The following is an 18,408-nucleotide window of genomic DNA, read 5'->3' as shown; positions in this document are numbered from 1 at the left end:
AAAGGCTTCACTTTGCAATCCCCACTAGCATTACAACAAAACAAGAAAGTTAGCCTGTCTTTCATATGCTTGTGTCCTGTGAGTGCCTTTTCCTCCTGAGTAATGTAGGTCCTGTTTGGTATTTTCTTCCAGAACAGGCCTGTTTCGTCACAATTGAACACTTGTTGGGGTTGGAATTTTTCATCTTTTCCATGCCTTATCACATTGTGTATGCCACTACGATTCTCAAATCTCTCAAACCAACCTTTGCTGGCCTTAAATTCACCAATATGAGCACTAGTTCCAGGCATTTTTTCATGTTCACCTGGGTGTTAGTCAACTGGTGTGGGTCGCATCCTGGGGGACAAAATTAAGGACCCCAGTGGAAATAAGTTAGACAGTCCTCGATGACTCACTGACTTTCTTGGGTTATCCTGGGTGGCTAACCCTTTGGGGCTAATTGTTTCTCGGTAATTGTTTCTCATTAAGCCACACCAACAACAGTCTCTCCACATCTTCGAGTAGTACAGCTGATGGTGGTGCAGCAACAGCTGACGGTGGTGCAGCAACAGCTGACGGTGGTGCAGCAACAGCTGACGGTGGTGCAGCAACAGCTGATGGTGGTGCAGCAGCAGCTGACCATGGTACGATAGTATTTTGATAGTATTTCTCACCCTTTTTACCACAGGGTTGGCACTAGAAGCTTTCTTTGGGTCCATGGTGGCTTATTTAGCAGTTACAAGCACTATAAACAATGGAATAATACAAAATGTATCGAATGTATGCATGAAACTGGCCACCCTGGCTTGTAAACAATGATGGCAGGGCAGCTGAGGCAGTCAGGCTGGACGGACAGGTCCGGGACGAATCACGTTGGGCGAGTTTTTTATTGTTAGGCAGGCCAAAATTTTTAGGCTCAAATGCTTCGTTAGGTGGATTTAACGTTATGCGATGCGTTCGTTAGGCGAGGGTCCACTGTAGTATGATTATATAATATAGCTTTGTTAGAAAACAGTGCCTGTTAGCATACTGTAAGAAGAACAGCCACAGTATATGATTATATACTTATATAAAGGGCTTACGAATGGTATATAATACCGACAAGATGAGAGTAAACACAGTGCCTATTGTGTTAGCATATCATAACTTGCAGAACTATGTACAAGTAATTCCCTCAACCTAGAGTAGGTGCGAGCACATAGTCGTGGAGATTCTGAAGTTCAGAATCTCCCGACTATGGTGCTGTTCGCACCTACTCCTATGAACTGAATACCTCATCTTCTGATTCAAGTTATGTCAAAAGAAATACGTCTACAATAGGGATACCCAGATGTTGCACATGTGTCTTACTAAAGGGCTTTAATTGGAATTCTTAATCCTTCTCTTTTTGCAGTATTGGCGCTTGTCGTATCAGTTTCCATTGCTGACACTCTTGGCATCCTCACATGAACCGGGTATTTTGCTCCAGGACCTTGGACTAGCCTTACAGGCAACTGCTCGTAGATTTGATCTTGACCTTGTGGCTAGACAACATCAAGAGAGAGGTGAACCGGTTAAGTCTGATCTCGATAAAACTTTTTGCACTGATGATGATAATGGAAAGAAAGGTCATGAGAGAATTGTTGCAGATGGGTATAGGAAATTTAATCCAGATGATAGTGGTAATTATGAAACTCAAAAAGGTGTTGGTGAAGCAAGAGAAGAACTGTCCCATGACTTGGATAATAATATACAAAGTGCACCAAATAAGGCTGAGACTCACAGTCGCTTAAGTAGTAAAGTAGATGATATACATAAGGAAGGAAGCATGTGCACAGTGCAGTATTCTCCAAAGAAGTTATGGAAGGAGCAGTTTGATTTGCCAAAAGATGTTACAAAAATACTCGATACAAAGGAAAATCGAACTCTGAAGAACCAGCAACACACTGATACTAGCAAAGCTTCTGTTCTTTCTTCTGATGTTTCAAATGAAGCTCATCAGCAGAATCTTAATAAAGTTAAAGAAACTTCAGGGATAACACCTGCATATGATTCGGACCCTGTTATGATGGGATGCCCATTTAGCAGTAGACCTATTACTGAGAGTATCAAGACGAGCCCTTTCAATATTTATAGTCCAGCTCACTCGAGGGAATCGCTGAAGACTGTTGGGCCTCTGGAGAAGGCAAGTTCTTTCTTTTCCTGGTAATTTGTTGGTGTTTAATAGAATCTGTTAATGTTTTTTCTGTCACTCACATTAATGTAGTGTTAAGTATAATTTTGCTTATAGAGATTCAGCAGCACTGTTTTCAATTTATTTAAAAAAGAATTAGTATATGAAATTATGAGATTTCCATTTCTTGTAATCATTAAGTTATTTTGCACCTAAATCAGATCAATTCATTTGGACTCTCACAGAGTAAGGTTGCCATTCTTTTTTTGTATTTCCAAGCTCCCAAGCTCCCATATAAAAACATTATTTTAAATATTAAGAAGTACAATGCCTGCACTCGGAAGGAGGGTGGGGACATTTGCAGTTTGGAGGGGCATCTAAACTGTAGTATCTGCACACCTCTGGCAAGACAGTAATAGAGCGAGGGTGAAAATGTTTCTTATTTTTTGGGTCACCCTGCCAGTGTGTTTTAAAAAAATTAGGAGGTTAGTGATCATCCATGAAAGAAAGATCCTCGGTTATCGACCGTAATCTGTTCCAGAAGGTCAGCCTAAAACCGAAATGGCCTAAAATTAAAATAATATTTCCCATAAGAATTAATGTAAATACAATTAATCCGTACCAGACACCCAAAAATATTAACAAAAAATACATTTTTTAAAGGTTAATTATAGTTTTACATACACTAAACAAAGAGAACTAAAAGTAAATAAATGAACATATAAATCACTATTACATACCTTCATTGAAGACTCTTGTTGGCTTATGGAAGACAAGGAGGAGGAGAGAGGGAGGACTGATTATTGTTTGGAATGGGAATCTCCCTCCATAAGGACTTCAGGTATCAAAGCCCTCTCTGGGGTTACTTCTCTCCTTGCCTGCTACACTCCCTGCCTCCCTGCTATACTCCCTCCATGCTACACTCCCTGCATGCCTGCTACACTCCCTGCATGCCTTCTACACTCCCTGCCTTCTTCCTACGCTCCCTGCTACACCCTACCTCCCTGCAAAATGTTTGGATGAATGAGCAGAAGCTTCCTCACTTGCCCAGAGACAAAGCCAGACTGACGCGCGAGCAGCTGGGGGCGATGGTTTGATGCGTCCCATAAAACCGATAAGCAAAATAATGGCCAATAACTGGAAGCCAAAAAACCATCCGATAACTGAGTTGGCTGATAAGCGGAGTGGCTGATAACCGAGGGTCCAGTGTATACTGTACTAACATTAATCCATTAATCTGTTATGCTTGTTTTTGTTTATTTCCTTCACATTTATATTCTCTTATTTTTTGACACCACACTTATTGATACCTGGAGTATACCTGGAGAGGGTTTTGGGGGTCAACACCCACCAGCCCAGTCTGAGACCAGGGCTCGTGGTGGATCAGGGTCTGATCAACCAGGCTGTTACTGCTGGATGCATGCAAACTGACGTATGAACTGCAGCCTGGCTGGTCGGGTACTGATTTTAGGTGCCTGTCCAGTTCTTGAAGACAGCCAGAGGTCTATTGGTAATCCCCCATATGTGTGCTGGGAGGCAGTTGAACAGTCTTGGGCCTCTGACACTTATTGTGTTGTCTCTCAGTGTACTCGTGGCACCCCTGCTTTTCATTGGGGGAATGTTGCACCTCCTGCCAAGTCTTTTGCTTTCATTGGGAGTGATTTTCGTGTGCAAGTTTGGTACTAATCCCTCTAGGATATTCCATGTGTATATTATCATGTATCTTTCTCACCTGCATTCCAGGGAATACAAATCAAGGGACTTCAACCATTCCCAGCAATTTAGGTGCTTTATCGTACTTAATGTGTGCTGTGAAATTTCTTTATATACTCTCCAGGTCAGCAATTTTGCTTGCCTTGAAGGGGGCAGTTAGTGTACAGCAGTATTCCAGCCTAGAGAGAACAAGCAATCTGAAGAGAATCATCATGGGCTTGGCATCCCTAGTTTTAAAGGTTCTCATTACCCATCCTATCATTTTTCTAGCAGATGTGGTAGATACATTGTTGTGGTCTTTGAAGGTGAGATCCTAAGACATTATCATTCCTAGGTCCTTCACATTACTTTTTCACTCTATTGTACAGTTAGAATTTGTTGTGTACCCTGATACAGTTTTAATTTCCTCTAGTTTTCCATATCTGAGTAGTTGAAATTTCTTTTCATTAAACTTCATATTGTTTTGAGTGGCCTATTTGAAAATTTGGCTGATGTCGATTGGAGCCTTGCGGTGTCTTCGATGGAGGACACTGTCTTGGCAGTTCAGGTGTCATCAGCAAAGGAAGACAGAGAGCTATGGTTTACATCTCTGTCTATGTCAGATATGAGGATGAGGAATAGGATGGGAGCGAGTGCTATGCCTTATGGAACAGCTTTTCACCGTAGCTGCCTGGGACTTCACTCTGTTTACTATTACTCTTTGTGTTCTATTTGTTAGGAAGTTGTAGATCCATACCACCTTTTCCTGTTATTTTTTATCATGCATTTTGTGCACTATTACACTGTGGTTGCACTTGTCAAAGACTTTCACAAAGTCTGTGTATACTACATCTGCATTTTGTTTATCCTCTATAACATCCAGGACCTTATCATAGTGGTCCAATAGCTGGGACAGGCAGGAGCGACCTGCTCTAAACCCATGTTGCCCTGGATTGTGTAACTGATGGGTATCTAGGTGGTTGGCAATCTTGCTTCTTAGAACCCTTTCAAAGATTCTTATGATATGGGATGTTAGTGGTATCAGTCTGTAGTTCTTTGCGATTGCTCTACTGCCACCTTTGTAGAGTGGGGCTATGTCTGTTGTTTTTAGTGAGTGTGGGATGACCCCTGTGTCCATGCTCCCTCTCCATAGAATGCTGAAGGCACAAGACAGGGGCTTCTTGCAGTTCTTAACGAACACAGAGTGCCATGAGTCTGGGCCTGGGACAGAGTGCCTGGGCATGTCATTGCCTTTTCAAAGTCTTGTGGTCAGAGATTTTTGAGATGACCAGATTTTGGGTCTCGGTCATAAAGAATTCATTTAAATTGTCAACCCTTAGTGTGGGGAACAGCTCGCTGAACACTGAGTCATATTGGGACTTTAGTATCTCACTCATTTCTCTGCTGTCATCTGTGTGTGCCCCATCTCGCCTAAGCTGGGGTTCAATACTGGATGTTGTTTTACCCTTAGATTTGGCATAAGAGAAAAAGTTTTTTTTTTTTTTCAATTTCCTTTATGACTTTTAGTTCTTCCTGAGATTCTTGTCTCCTGTAAAATTCCATAAGCTTAAGTTTGATATTTGCTATTTCTCTGACCAGTGCTTCCCTTCTTATTTCAGATATATTGGCCCCTCTCAACAGCTCTGTGATTCTTCGCCTTTGTATAAGGAGCATCTCTCTCTTTCTAGTTTACGTCTTCTCTCGTTTTTTTCTTAGGGGAATGTGCCTTGACCAGACCTCAAGTGCCACAGAGTTAATTTTTTCTAGACAAAGGTTCAGATCCGTGTTATTTAGGATATCTTCCCAGCTTGTTTCATTTAGGACATGGTTGACTTGTTCCCAATGTATGTTTTTGTTATTCATGTTGAATTTTGTGAAGACACCCTCATGACTGATCACATTTTGCTGGTCAGGATCCCTGTGCATACATGTCTGCACCTCTTATTATGTTGTGATCTGAGTGTATTGTCTTTGGTACAGTTATATTACATATCAGATCATCGTTGTTAGTGAAGATGAGGTCCACCATATTTTCTAGTCATGCATGCTCTAATATTTGCTGGTTTAAAGTGAATTTGGTACAGAGATTTAATAGCTCGTGTGTGTGTGTGTGTGTGTGTGTGTGTGTGAATTTTCATCTGAGCTGCCTCCTGGGGTGATCTCAGCTAGAATATTATTTGCTACACTTCTCCATTTTAGATGTCTCAAGTTGAAATCTCCCAGTAGCAAGATGTTTGGGGCAGGTTTACTGCCAAAACTTCAACTATACATTATTTGAGGTGTTTAGTAGTTCTGAGCAAATGAGTAACTCTGTGATGTACAGACCAACCCCCCCTTGTTGCCTGTTTAATCTGTCGCATCTGAATAGGTTATAGCCTGGGATCCATATTTTGTTGTCAAATTGGTCCTTTATGCGAGTCTCTGTGAAAGCTGCAACACTGCATTCGACTCTGTGAGCAGTCCCTTGATGTAAGGAATTTTGTTGTTTGTTGATAGCTTTAGACCCTGTATGTTTGCAAAGATAAATGTCGTTATGTTGATGGAATGGTTTTATTTGCTGGCTTTAATATCTGTTGTTCTGAAGTGGAGGCCAATGACTGTGGCTCTGCTCCAGAAGTGTTTTCAGTTGGTGTAGGACTTCTGTCATTTCTTGCCAGTCTTTTTTCCTTCCTGGCACTAAAAACCCTCCTTCTCTGGAGAGGTTATGGCTCCCCTCTTTTGTTTCCCATAGTCCAGCTGGCCTGTGTCTTCTTGTCCCCTTTTGATGATTTGCCTGACAGTATATGTTGTAGCATTTTCTTTCATGGACTGATGAGTGATACATTTCGGGGTGAAATAAGTTACAGGAAGGGGAGTTGCGCCCTCCTGTTGTCATGTGGGTGCGGCATTTTTTGGGATGGTTAAAGGTGCATGTCCAACCTGCTTTTCCAGATATGCCATGCCTGCAGATACCCAAGGCATAGAATTTGCACAGATTGGAATTTTGTTTCCTAGAATTTTTTGTGGTGCAGTTTTTTCTGTTTCCTCACTACCTACCTCCCCTGTATGGACATCAGTGCTTCCACCAGTTTTTACTGGTAACGAGTCAACACTGTTCCCTTGGGCATCATCCCCTTTTGTTCCATCTCCAGCAGTATCACTACTTTGTACCTCTGTAGCTTGAATAACATTATCTTTACCTGTGGTGGTACTACTAAAATACTATATTTTTCTCTTCTTTCAAATAGGTAAAGTTATGGCAAGCATCACTGAATGACCCAGACATGCCTATTGCTACATATGAGTCATCAAATGTCAGTCCAGTTCCATCTATTGTATCTTTGCATTCTAGCCAGTCATTTGATCCTCATGTTGATGCAGTCACCAGCTTGACTGACCACCAAATTATTGATATTCAAACTCCAAACAAAACTGGCACAAATCTTATGCTAGATCATGCTGCTAGTGGAAGCTCTAGAAGTGTAAGAAACAAAAAAAATGATTATTCACAGCCTGTTCACAGCGTTGACTGCAGCTCTCTTTTGCCATCTGATAGATTAGAGTGTGATCTTCCAAAGTGTTCATGGAGGAGTAACAGTGTGACACCTCGCCTGCCATGGGAAAGGACAATTAAAGTCCGTGACCTTGACAGTGGATGCCCTGGCTCAGAACAAAGCACGAGGATGAGCCATAATGCAAGTCTTGAGCAGCCAGAGCAGCTTGAGATGTCAAACTTTCATTCAGGCTTAGAGGCTATAAGTAATGGTAAAATGGCATCAGCTACATTGGCAGAGCCTCAAATCTGTCCACCTGAAGAACATGCTAATGGTAATAGGAATGTAAATAAAAGTAACTCCAAAAGTAGTGTACATTCTCATCATCAAGACAAAAATTCAAATGATAATGCAGGTGCATCACCATCAAGTGAGCTTGTTAATATGGCATTTCCAGACTTTGGAGAGTGTCAAGGTACAGATTTAACTGTGACTGACACTGATAGAAAAAACAGAACCTTATCTGCTAGCAGAAGTAGCAACAACAGTTCAAAAAATAAAATAGATAAAAATTACGGTCAGAGTGAACTGCAGAGTGCTGTTCAGAAGCACAGACACGGAAGACCGGTGAGTGCCAGCTTCAGCCTGAGAGATGATTATTGTAGAGGAGACAAGAGTAGAAACTCTGACATAAATGAGACAGCTGTTCATGAAAGAGATCTATATAGCCAAGATACAGATTCTGTTAGTGAACCTCCATATATAAATCAAAGCATGAATTCAAGGAAAATGATAGAAAAGGGATCTCGAGTATCAAAAGAAAGAAGTAAAGACTGGCGCAATGATCATGATGTGGCTGCCTTGGTAGGGAAAGAACAAATTAAAAGGAGCAAGGAGCTTTTGCCTGTTGAGCATGGCTTACTGAAGCAGTCAAATTCTAACAAATACAGTGCAAAATATATTAGTGGAAACAATTCTAACCTGTCAGGTACATCTACAAGCTCACCAGCTTCGTCTAATATTTATAATAACATATCAAAACTTAAAAGAGATCTGAATGTCATAAAATCGCAGATGATGAATCTTACAAGTGAGATCTTCCACAGCAAAAGAAGAAAAGAAGAGCTGAGTAATACAAGTTCAAATAATCTAAGTTCCAAGGTGAAAAGAAGACAGAAGCCTATAAAGGCATTAGATATGTCTGTTCATTCAGAAGACTCCGAATTTGACTCGAGTATCACATCACCAGATCCTTGTCAAGCACAGCAATCATCTAAGAATCATGTGCCTAAGAGCTCTAGATTGAGACCTGCCACAGTTACCAAGACAGAATCAAGGAACAATACAAGAGAGGATTTTGAAAAACACTGCATATCTCCTTTAGTGAACAATAACTTTCATGATTCTCAGCAAAATACAAGTATGCAGCTTACAAATTCTTCTTTAGAGGAGCTTTCTGAATCAGTGTTTGCCATTTCTAAGATTGGGAAATTGCCCAGGAGCACTCCTAAAAACAAGAAAAGTCCATCCAAAGAGAGAGCAACAACAATGCCATCCTGCCAATTAAATAACAAGACTCTTAATGAAGATATGGTAATAAAGCCTGGAGATAAAATGAGGAGAAAACTATTTAGTGAAAAACAGACAGACATTACTACAAGTAATATTAAACAACCTCCATTTGATCACACTAGCACTAAGCATGTTTCAGTGCAGACAGAAAAGAGTGATAATAAGGTTACTCTCATTTATGAGTCAGTACCAACTGCAGCTTTAACTCATGATAAACTTAGTAAGACCAACACTGATGACACTCTCACCGAACACCAGAGAAGCCAGTTTGCCCAAGCCACAGATGAACGACTCCTAAATACTACAGCACCAGTCATATACATTCAAAATTACAAGTAAGCTATTGCTTAAAGGTGTTCAGTAATCATTCTTAGATTAGATGATAGAATGTACTTGCATGCTCTAGGGGCGATGTATTTAAAGGTTAAAACTGCATTTTTAAATAAGAAAGATCATGAAAGATAAATGAATTAAATACTTTATGAATATGTTGATGAACTTTTGTTTAATTGCACTTCTTTTGTTACCTAAATTGTATGACTTTGTTTAACCCTTAAACTGTCCAAACGTAGATCTACGTTTTTGCAACATTTGAAAGTATGTAAAAAACGTAGATCTTCTTTTTTTTTTGTTATATTTGAAAATATGTAAAAAAAAACGTAGATCTACTTTTGGAGCACTACGCATGTGAATATAGATCTGTTTGGACAGTTTAAGGGTTAATGGTGTTTTAATTTTAATGTTTATATAACAGGTGTAATATTAAGGGTCTTTATTTGTAGCTGTGGAAATGAAGCTTCTAAGATATGCTCTGATGGGGATGATGCGCACAAATCTAAACGCAGTGATGATCATTGCAAACACAGACGAAGTGTAAGTTAAATGATGTTTATTTTTCATATTTGTAGAGGGTAGAAGTAAATGGAGAGAAGTAAATGGGATTAGGTCAGGGGTTTCAAATAGAGTTAGAGTTAAAGAAGGAGTAGCAAAAATGCTGAAGGATAATCTATGGCAGGAAAAGAGGGAGTATAAATGTGTTAATTCACAGATTATGTGGAGTAAAATAAAGATTGGATGTGAAAAGGGGGTTATACTAAGCGTATATGCACCTGGAGAAGACAGAAGTGTAGAGGAGAGAGAGAGAGGCTTTGGGAAATGTTGAGTGAGTGTGTAGGGAGTTTTGAACCAAGTGTGAGAGTACTTGTGGTTGGGGATTTCAGTGCTGAAGTGGGTAAAAATGTTGTGGAGGGAGTAGTAGGTAAATTTAGGGTGCCAGGGGTAAATGAAAATGGGGAGCCTTTAATTCAGCTATATGTAGAAAGAGGTTTGGTAATAAGTAATACATGTTTTATGAAAAAGAGGATAAATAAATATACAATGTATGATAAAGCACGTAATGAAAGTAGTTTCTTAGAGTATATATTGGTGGATAACAGGTTGATGTGTAGACTTCAGGATGTACATGTTTATAGAGGGGCAACTGATATATCGGATCATTATTTAGTTGTAGCTACAGTTCGAGTAAGAGGTAGATGGGACAAGAGGAAAATGACAACAAGTAAGAGAGAGGTGAAAGTGTATAAAATAAGGGAGGAGGAAGTTCGGGTGAGTATAAGCGACTATTGGCAGAAAGGTGGGCTGGTGCAAGTATGAGTAGTGGGGGGGGGGGGGGTTGAAGAGAGTTGGAATCATTTTGAAAATGCAGTATTAGAATGTGGGGCAGAAGTTAGTGGCTATAGGAGGGTGGGTGCAGGAGGAAAGAGGAGTAATTGGTGGAATGATGAAGTGAAGGAAGGGTGTGATAAAAGAGAAAAAGGTAGCTTATGAGAGGTTTTTACAAAGCAGAAGTGCTATAAGAAGAGCAGAGTATATGGAGATTAAAAGAAAGGTGAAGAGAGTGGTGAGAGAGTGTAAAAGGAGAGCAGATGATAGAGTGGGAGAGGCACTGTCAAGAAATTTTGATGAAAATAAGAAAAAAATTTGGAGTGAGATAAACAAGTTAAAGCCTAGGGAATGAATGGATTTGTCAGTTAAAAACAGAATGAGGGAGTTAGTAGATGAAGAGATGGAGGTATTGGGTAGATGGCGGGAATATTTTGAGGAACTTTTAAATGTCGATGAAGAAAGGGAGGTGGTAATTTCATGCACTGGCCAGGGAGGTATAACATCTTTTAGGAGTGAAGAAGAGCAGGATGCAAGTGTGAGGGAGGTGCGTGTGGCATTATGTAGAATGAAAGGGGGTAAAGCAGCTGGAACTGTCGGGATCATGACAGAAATGTTAAAAGCAGGGGAGGGATATAGTGTTGGAGTGGTTGGTATTTTTGTTTAACCCGTAAACGGTCCAAACGTATATATACGTTTTTTCAGCATTTGAGGGTATGTAAAAAAAGTAGATCTTCTTTTTGTTTTTCTACATTTGAAAATGTGTAAAAAAAACTTTGATCTACTTTTTTTTTTGTTATATTTGAAAATATGTAAAAAAAAAACGTAGATCTACTTTTGTAGCACTACACATGTGAACGTAGATTTGCTTGGACTGTTTACGGGTTAATAAATGTATGAAAGAGGGGAAGGTACCTAGGGATTGGCAGAGAGAATGTATAATTCCTTTATATAAAGGGAAGGGGGACAAAAGAGATTGTAAAAATTATAGAGGAATAAGTTTACTGAGTATACCAGGAAAAGTGTATGGTAGGGTTATTATTGAAAGAACTAGAGGCAAGACTGAATGTAGGATTGCGGATGAGCAAGGAGGTTTTAGAGTGGGTAGGGGATGTGTAAATCAAGTGTTTACATTGAAGCCTCCGTGTGAACAATATTTAGATAAAGGTAGGGAAGTTTTCATTGCATTTGATGGATTTAGAAAAGGTATATGATAGAGTGGATAGGGGAGCAATGTGGCAGTTGTTGCAGGTATATGGAATAGGTGGTAAGTTACTAAATGCTGTAAACAATTTTTATGAGGATAGTGAGGCTCAGGTTAGGATGTGTAGAAGAGAGGGAGACTACTTCCTGGGGGTAAGTAAAAGAAGTAAATGCTAGGGTGTTGGGGAGAGGGGTGGGATTAAATTATGGGGAATCAAATACAAAATGGGAATTGACACAGTTACTTTTTGCTGTGCTTATGGGAGATTCTAAAGAAAAGTTGCAAAGGTTAGTGGACGAGTTTGGGAGAGTGTGTAAAGGTAGAAAGTTGAAAGTGAACATAGAAAAGAGTAAGGTGATGAGGGTATCAAATGATTTAGATAAAGAAAAATTGGATATCAAATTGGAGAGGAGGAGTATGAAAGAAGTGAATGTTTTCAGATATTTGGGAGTTGACGTGTCAGCGGATGGATTTATGAAGGATGAGGTTAACCATAGAATTGATGAAGTGGAACAGTCTTAGTAGATGAGTGGAACAGTCTACCTAGTTGGGTTATTGAGGCTGGGACTTTGGGTAGTTTCAGATTTAGGTTGGATAAGTACATGAGTGGGAGGGGTTGGATTTGAGTGGGATTTTCACATCAGAGCTTATTTCTTGGGTGGCATTGAAAAATGGGTTGGGCAAATGTTTTGTTAGTGGGATGAATGGTAAAGGACCTGCCTAGTATGGGCCAACAGGCCTCCTGCAGTGTTCCTCCTTTCTTATGTTCTTATGTAAAAAAGGTGAGTGGTGCATAGAGGCATATGTGGAGACAAAAAAACATTATCTGCGGAGGCAAAGAATGGAATGTAGGAAAGTATAGTGGTACCAACACTCTTATATGGGTGTGAAGCTTGGGTTGTAAATGTTACAATGAGGAGACGGTTGGAGGCGGTGGAGATGTCCTTCTAAGGGCAATGTGTGGTGTAAATATGATGCAGAGAATTCAGAGTGTGGAAATTAGGAGAAGGTGTGGAGTTAATAAAAGTATTAGTCAGAGGGCTGAAGAGGGGTTGTTGAGGTGGTTTGGTCATTTAGAGAGAATGGATCAAAGTAGAATGACATGGAGAACGTATAAATCTGTAGGGGGAAGGAAGGTGGGGTAGGGGTCGTCCTCGAAAAGGGTGGAGGGAGGGGTAAAGGAAGTGTTGTGGGTGAGGGGTTTGGACTTCCAGTAAGCATGCATGAGCATGTTAGATAGGAGTGAATGGAGACGAATGGTATTTGGGACCTGACGACCTGTTTGAGTGTGAGCAAGGTAATATTTAATGAAGGGATTCAGGGAAACCGGTTATTTTTATATAGCTGGACTTGAGTACTGGAAATGGGAAGTACAATGCCTGCACTTTAAAGAAGGGGTTTGGGATATTGGCATTTTGGAGCGATATGTTGTATATCTTTATACGTACTGTATATGCTTCTGGGCTGCTGTGTTCTGAGCACCTCTGCAAAAACATTGATTATGTATGAGTGAGGTGACAGTGTTGAAAGATGATGAAAGTATTTTCTTTTTTTGGGAATTTTCTTTCTTTTTGGGTCACCCTGCCTCAGTGGGAGATGGCCAACTTGATAAAAAAAAAAATGAGCTTTATCCATTTGAAAGAATATAGGAGCTTGGTGGAACATAGAGCATGTGAGGATCACTGACAGAGGTATTATAGTTCTACATTCAGAATAACTTTTGCTTTTACATAATTAGGAGACAAAGTCATTAACTTAATAGTAATGATAAAGGAAAAGTTTTTTTACTGGAGATATGTTTTGTAATCTTTATAAAGTAGGACTTATATTGAAATGAGAGTTATAGTGAACACACATGGTAAAAGAAAGAATGAAATACCTTATAATATGTAATATCTGTATACAAATTATGGGAAAAAAAAGTAAAAAATGAGAATGATTAATTCAAAGTTTTTCTCTCATGACAAGTAGCATGGGTAGTATTGTAGAGGAAATGGATGTGGGGAGAATGGCTTCACCTAAACTGTTGTATCTGATAATCTTTGCAAAGATAGCGATTATGTGCGAATGATGGTGAAGTGTTGAATGATGGTGAAAGTATTTCTTTCTTTTTTGGGTCACCCTGCCTTGGTGGGAGATGGCTGATGTGTTAAAGAAAAAAAAAACTAAATTCATGAAGGTTAGCACTGCATGGTATATAGAAACAACTATCCTAGATAAAAGCATCAGAAGTAGGGTGCACAGAGAGAGAGTGAGAGTGAGAGTGAGAGAATGAGAGAATGAGAGAATGAGAGAGTGAGAGAGTGAGAGAGTGAGAGAATGAGAGAATGAGAGAGTGAGAGAATGAGAGAGAGTGAGAGAGAATGAGTGAGAGAGAATGAGAGTGAGAGAGAATGAGAGAGAGAGAGAATGAGAATATGAATGAATGAATGAATGAGAGAGAGAGAGAGAGAGAGAGAGAGAGAGAGAGAGAGAATGAGAATGAGAATTTTTTTACAAGAATCAAGTGTTTAGGTTTAGTAAAACTGTTCAGTCACAGATGAACAGCCATAGATAGAATCTACATTAAATATAGTACTGTACAGCATAGTATTATACTTTTAGAAAGGGGCAGAGAGAATAAGCATGGCATAATATTTAATAGAAACTGAATTTAAAGTAAATATGTTCTGATATTTTGGACAGTTTATCAAATGATGTTGAACAGTTGACATACATTAGTAGTCCTTGCAGAGTGGAGGGGCATCCTTCCATAAAATGATCAAGGGTGAAACTGGTGTGACCAAATACAGAAGTAAAGTTAGCCAGAAGCCTTGACGGTTATTGACAGATATACTTGTACTAATAACATAAGTTGTACAGTACTGTATAATACTATACTGTACTGTAATACAAATATGGTAATACAGTAATAACATAATTTATAGTGGGTCTTTTATTAGTAATGCTTTGTTGTACAGTGCAATATCTGTTTTTGCAAAGCTTTCACATTTGCTAATGTTCTAATACAACTTAATTTCCTCCTAATCATTTTCCTTACATACAGGGCAGTGCACATGAATTGATGGTTTCCCTGGATGAAGCCACTACCTTAGCAGAGAGACTACGTCTGAGGTCTGAGAGTATGTTATCATACTTAAATTTGCACTTTTCCGTCCACATGGATCAGAATCAGTCTTGAAGTACAAGTTTTGCTTAACGCTATCAGATGTAGCATGTTTTATATCTCTGGAAATATCAGTAGGGCTTGTGTGGTGGTAATCACATGAATTGTAGTTGAGCTTACGTTGACTCTAGATTTATTGTGATACCATTAGTACAGCTTAATAGCCTTTTCATATAGTCTTATGATTCATATCTGCAAGGTTGAAATGTAGAGGTGAGAAAAGTTCAGCGCAGTAGTGTGTTCAGACAAATTCAACATTCTTCCAGATTGGTAGTAGGTTTTTAGTAAGATATGAAAATTAATATATATTGCAGGTCTTATTTTAGTACTGTACTTTGCAAAATTTGATTGTCTAAAATATATATTTTATTTATGAGCACATAGATACATGTATGTTTTTATACACAGTGTATGTATGTATATATTTATTTATGACTTAAAAATGTTGGAAAGGAAGAAAAAGTTAGCGTATGAGAGTTTTTTTACAATGAAAAAATGATGTATGGAAGGTAGCATATATTGAGAGAAAAAAGTGAGGTAAAATGAATGGTGAATGAGTGCAGAAGAAGAACCAGTGGAAGAATGAGTGGGTATTTATCATCAAATTCTTCTAAGAATGAGGAGTACTTTTGGAGATAAATTAATACAGCCTCTCCTCATTTAGAGATGTACATACTCGTTTACCAACGACTCAGACTTAGGACGGGTTCTCTGACCAGTATGCATACCTATATAATGTATATTAGAGTTGATTTCCTCTATTCTGATTATTACAATATACAATACATTACTGTATAAACATTTAAAAATATACCAGAAATGTTATAAATGGTGCAAAGGTGACATTAAAACAATATCAAAGATGGTTGACACAAACCCACTACCATTATAGTATGCTTCTCATGTAACGATGAATTCATTTACCAACGTGGTCTTAGGAACAGAACTCCATTGTTGAGTGATGAGAGGCTGTATGCTAAAAAGGCCTGGAGAGCAAATGGAGTTGCCAGATAAAAATGGAAGAGGGAGGATGTTTAATGGGGAGGAGAATGCACCGAAACAATGAAGATAATTTTGAGGAGTTACTAAATGTTGATGATGAAAGGGAGGCAGTGATATCATGCCTTGAGCAGGGAAGAATAATATCTGGTATGAGTATGGAAGAGTCAGAAGTGAGTGTGGAAAAAGTGTACGAGGCAGTAGGTTGAATAAGAGGGGGGGTAGTTCAGCTGGGACAGATGAGATTAAAACTGAGATGTTAAAAGCTGGTGGTGTTATAGTTCTGGTGTGGTTGGTCTATTTGTTCAATATATACATGAGAGGATTTACAGAGAGCTTGCATAGTTCCTTTGTATTAGAGAATGGGGGACAAGAGAGTAAGAACTACTGTATAGGACAATAAACAGACAGTAGGATTGTAGAGAAACAAGAATGAATCAAGAAAGGTAGGGGATGTATACACCAAGTATTTATATTGTTGCACATAAACAATACTTAGATAAGGATAAGAAACTGTTTAGTTATATTTTTGGATTTAGAGAGGGCTCATGATAGGGTGAATAGTGAAGCAGTGTGGTAGATGTTGCATATGTATGGAATAGGTAGTACATCAGTAAAAACTTTTTATGATAGAGTGAGCTCAAGATAGTGTATATAGGAAAGAAATGGACCATTTTCCATCAAAATTAGGTCTTAGACAGGGATGTCTGATGTTACCACAGTTTAATATATTTATAGAAGGGGTTGTAAAACAAGTAAATGGTAGGGTGTTGGAGAGAGGTGTGTGATTAAAAGATAATTAACATGACATGAAATAGGATTTGTCACATTTGTTCTTAGTTGATGTCACTTCTTTTGGGAGATTCTGAAGAGAAGTTACAAATGTTTGTGGATGACTTTGGGAGGGCGTATGAAAGAAGTAAGCTAAGAGTGAACACAAAATAGAGCAAGGTGATATGAATAATAAAGAGTTTAAGCAATAAAAAAATGGATATCAGATTGGGAGGAGGGAGTATAGAGAAAGTGAATATATTTAGATATTTTGTAGTGGATATGTTGGTAGATGGGTCTGAAAAATGAGGTGAACCATAGAAGAAAGTAGGTGGAGTGTTGAAATTAGTTTGCAGAAATTAAAAGATGGTGTAGAGTTATAAAAGATACTTTATTAGCCAGAGATTAGTTGAGATGGTTTGGGCATTTAGAAGAATGGAGCAGAAGTGGAAGGCAGGAAGGGTAGAGATCATCTTAGGAAAGATTGAAAGGAGGGTGTAAAGGAGGTTTTAAGTGGTAGGGGCTTAAATGTCCAGCAAGTGGTTTTAGGTATTTAGACATGTTGGAATGTAAACAGGGTAACATGAAGGGATTTAAGGAAACCAGTTAGCCAGACTTGAGCTGAAGTGAGAGGTACAGTGCTTGCATATTGAAGCAGGGGTGGTGATATTACTGCTTGGAAGGGGCCATTCAAACTGTGATGTCTACACACCTCTGGAAAGACACTTATTGAATGAATGATGGTGAATGTGCCTTTTTTTTTTTTTTGAAGGGGGGTGGGGCCACCCTGCCTTGGTGAAAGACAGCCAGTGTGATGTAAAAAAAAATGTACTTCATCATATTAAGAACTTGGAAATTCCAAAGATTTGGTTGTCAAGCACCTGCCTCTGAGTACACCAGAATTAAAATATCTCTTGATTATATTGTTTAAGATGATACTGAGTCTGTGGATTTTTTGCTGTGTATTATATACATACATAGTACAGTATATGAATATTCAGTATACATGTATTTGCTGTTGCACGAGTAGCAGCAGCATTCACCTGAATTTTGGTAACTGAAAATGTGTTAAGGTGCTATGTAATTTTTTCTGTTCGATTCAGGTTTTTGTTTTCTTATACTATATGCATGAAGCATTTTAAGGCATTTCTTGAAGATTGAGACACTTATGCACCATATGGGAATCTTTATTTAGGAAATGTTTTGCCACACAGTGGCTTCATCAGTCCAATACAAAGCAGAGAGGTGCAAGAAGAGGAGGAAATTGAGGTAATCAGTCCCTCAGCCTGGGGTTGATGTGTTCAGTCCATCAGTCTTCTAGAATATACAATATATTCTACAATATATTCTACAAGACTGATGAACTGAACATATCGACTCCAGGCTGAGGGACTGATTACCTCAATCTCCGCCTCTTCTTGCACCTCTCTGCTTTGTATTGGACTGATGAAGTCACTGTGTGGCGAAACGTTTCCGAAATAAAGATTCCCATATGGTGCATAAGTGTCTCAATCTTCAACTTGTCGGTTTTCAAAACCATTCATCACAAAGGCATTTCTTACTGAAATTCAAATGTTTGAGTTTGCCCAGTGCTCACAACATCTCATCCTGCATACCATTTATATTTTCTCAACAAATACTTATTAATAGTTTGTCTTAATGCAGTTTGAAACAAATGCAATCCCTGGGTAAGGTAAATAAGAAGTACAGTATATTTAAAAAAAAAAAAAAGTAGCAA

General features: G+C 38.8%; 1 protein-coding gene across 1 annotated transcript in view; it reads left to right on the top strand.

Moving 5' to 3' along the window:
- LOC128688672 (uncharacterized) overlaps window positions 1–17,907 on the top strand; it is a 35,382-nt gene extending 17,475 nt beyond the window's left edge. The window contains exons 4-7 of the mRNA XM_053776624.2: window positions 1,373–2,143; window positions 7,051–9,203; window positions 9,651–9,741; window positions 14,781–17,907. Of these exons, the coding sequence (XP_053632599.2) occupies window positions 1,373–2,143; window positions 7,051–9,203; window positions 9,651–9,741; window positions 14,781–14,915 (3,150 nt within the window). The 3' untranslated portion in view covers window positions 14,916–17,907. The remainder of the gene's footprint in view (window positions 1–1,372; window positions 2,144–7,050; window positions 9,204–9,650; window positions 9,742–14,780) is intronic.
- The last annotated feature ends 501 nt before the right edge of the window (window positions 17,908–18,408 follow it).

The sequence above is a fragment of the Cherax quadricarinatus genome, chromosome 13 (assembly GCF_038502225.1).
Source record: "Cherax quadricarinatus isolate ZL_2023a chromosome 13, ASM3850222v1, whole genome shotgun sequence".
NCBI classification, from domain to species: Eukaryota; Metazoa; Arthropoda; class Malacostraca; order Decapoda; family Parastacidae; genus Cherax; species Cherax quadricarinatus.
This window is presented reverse-complemented; position numbering and strand designations above follow the sequence as displayed.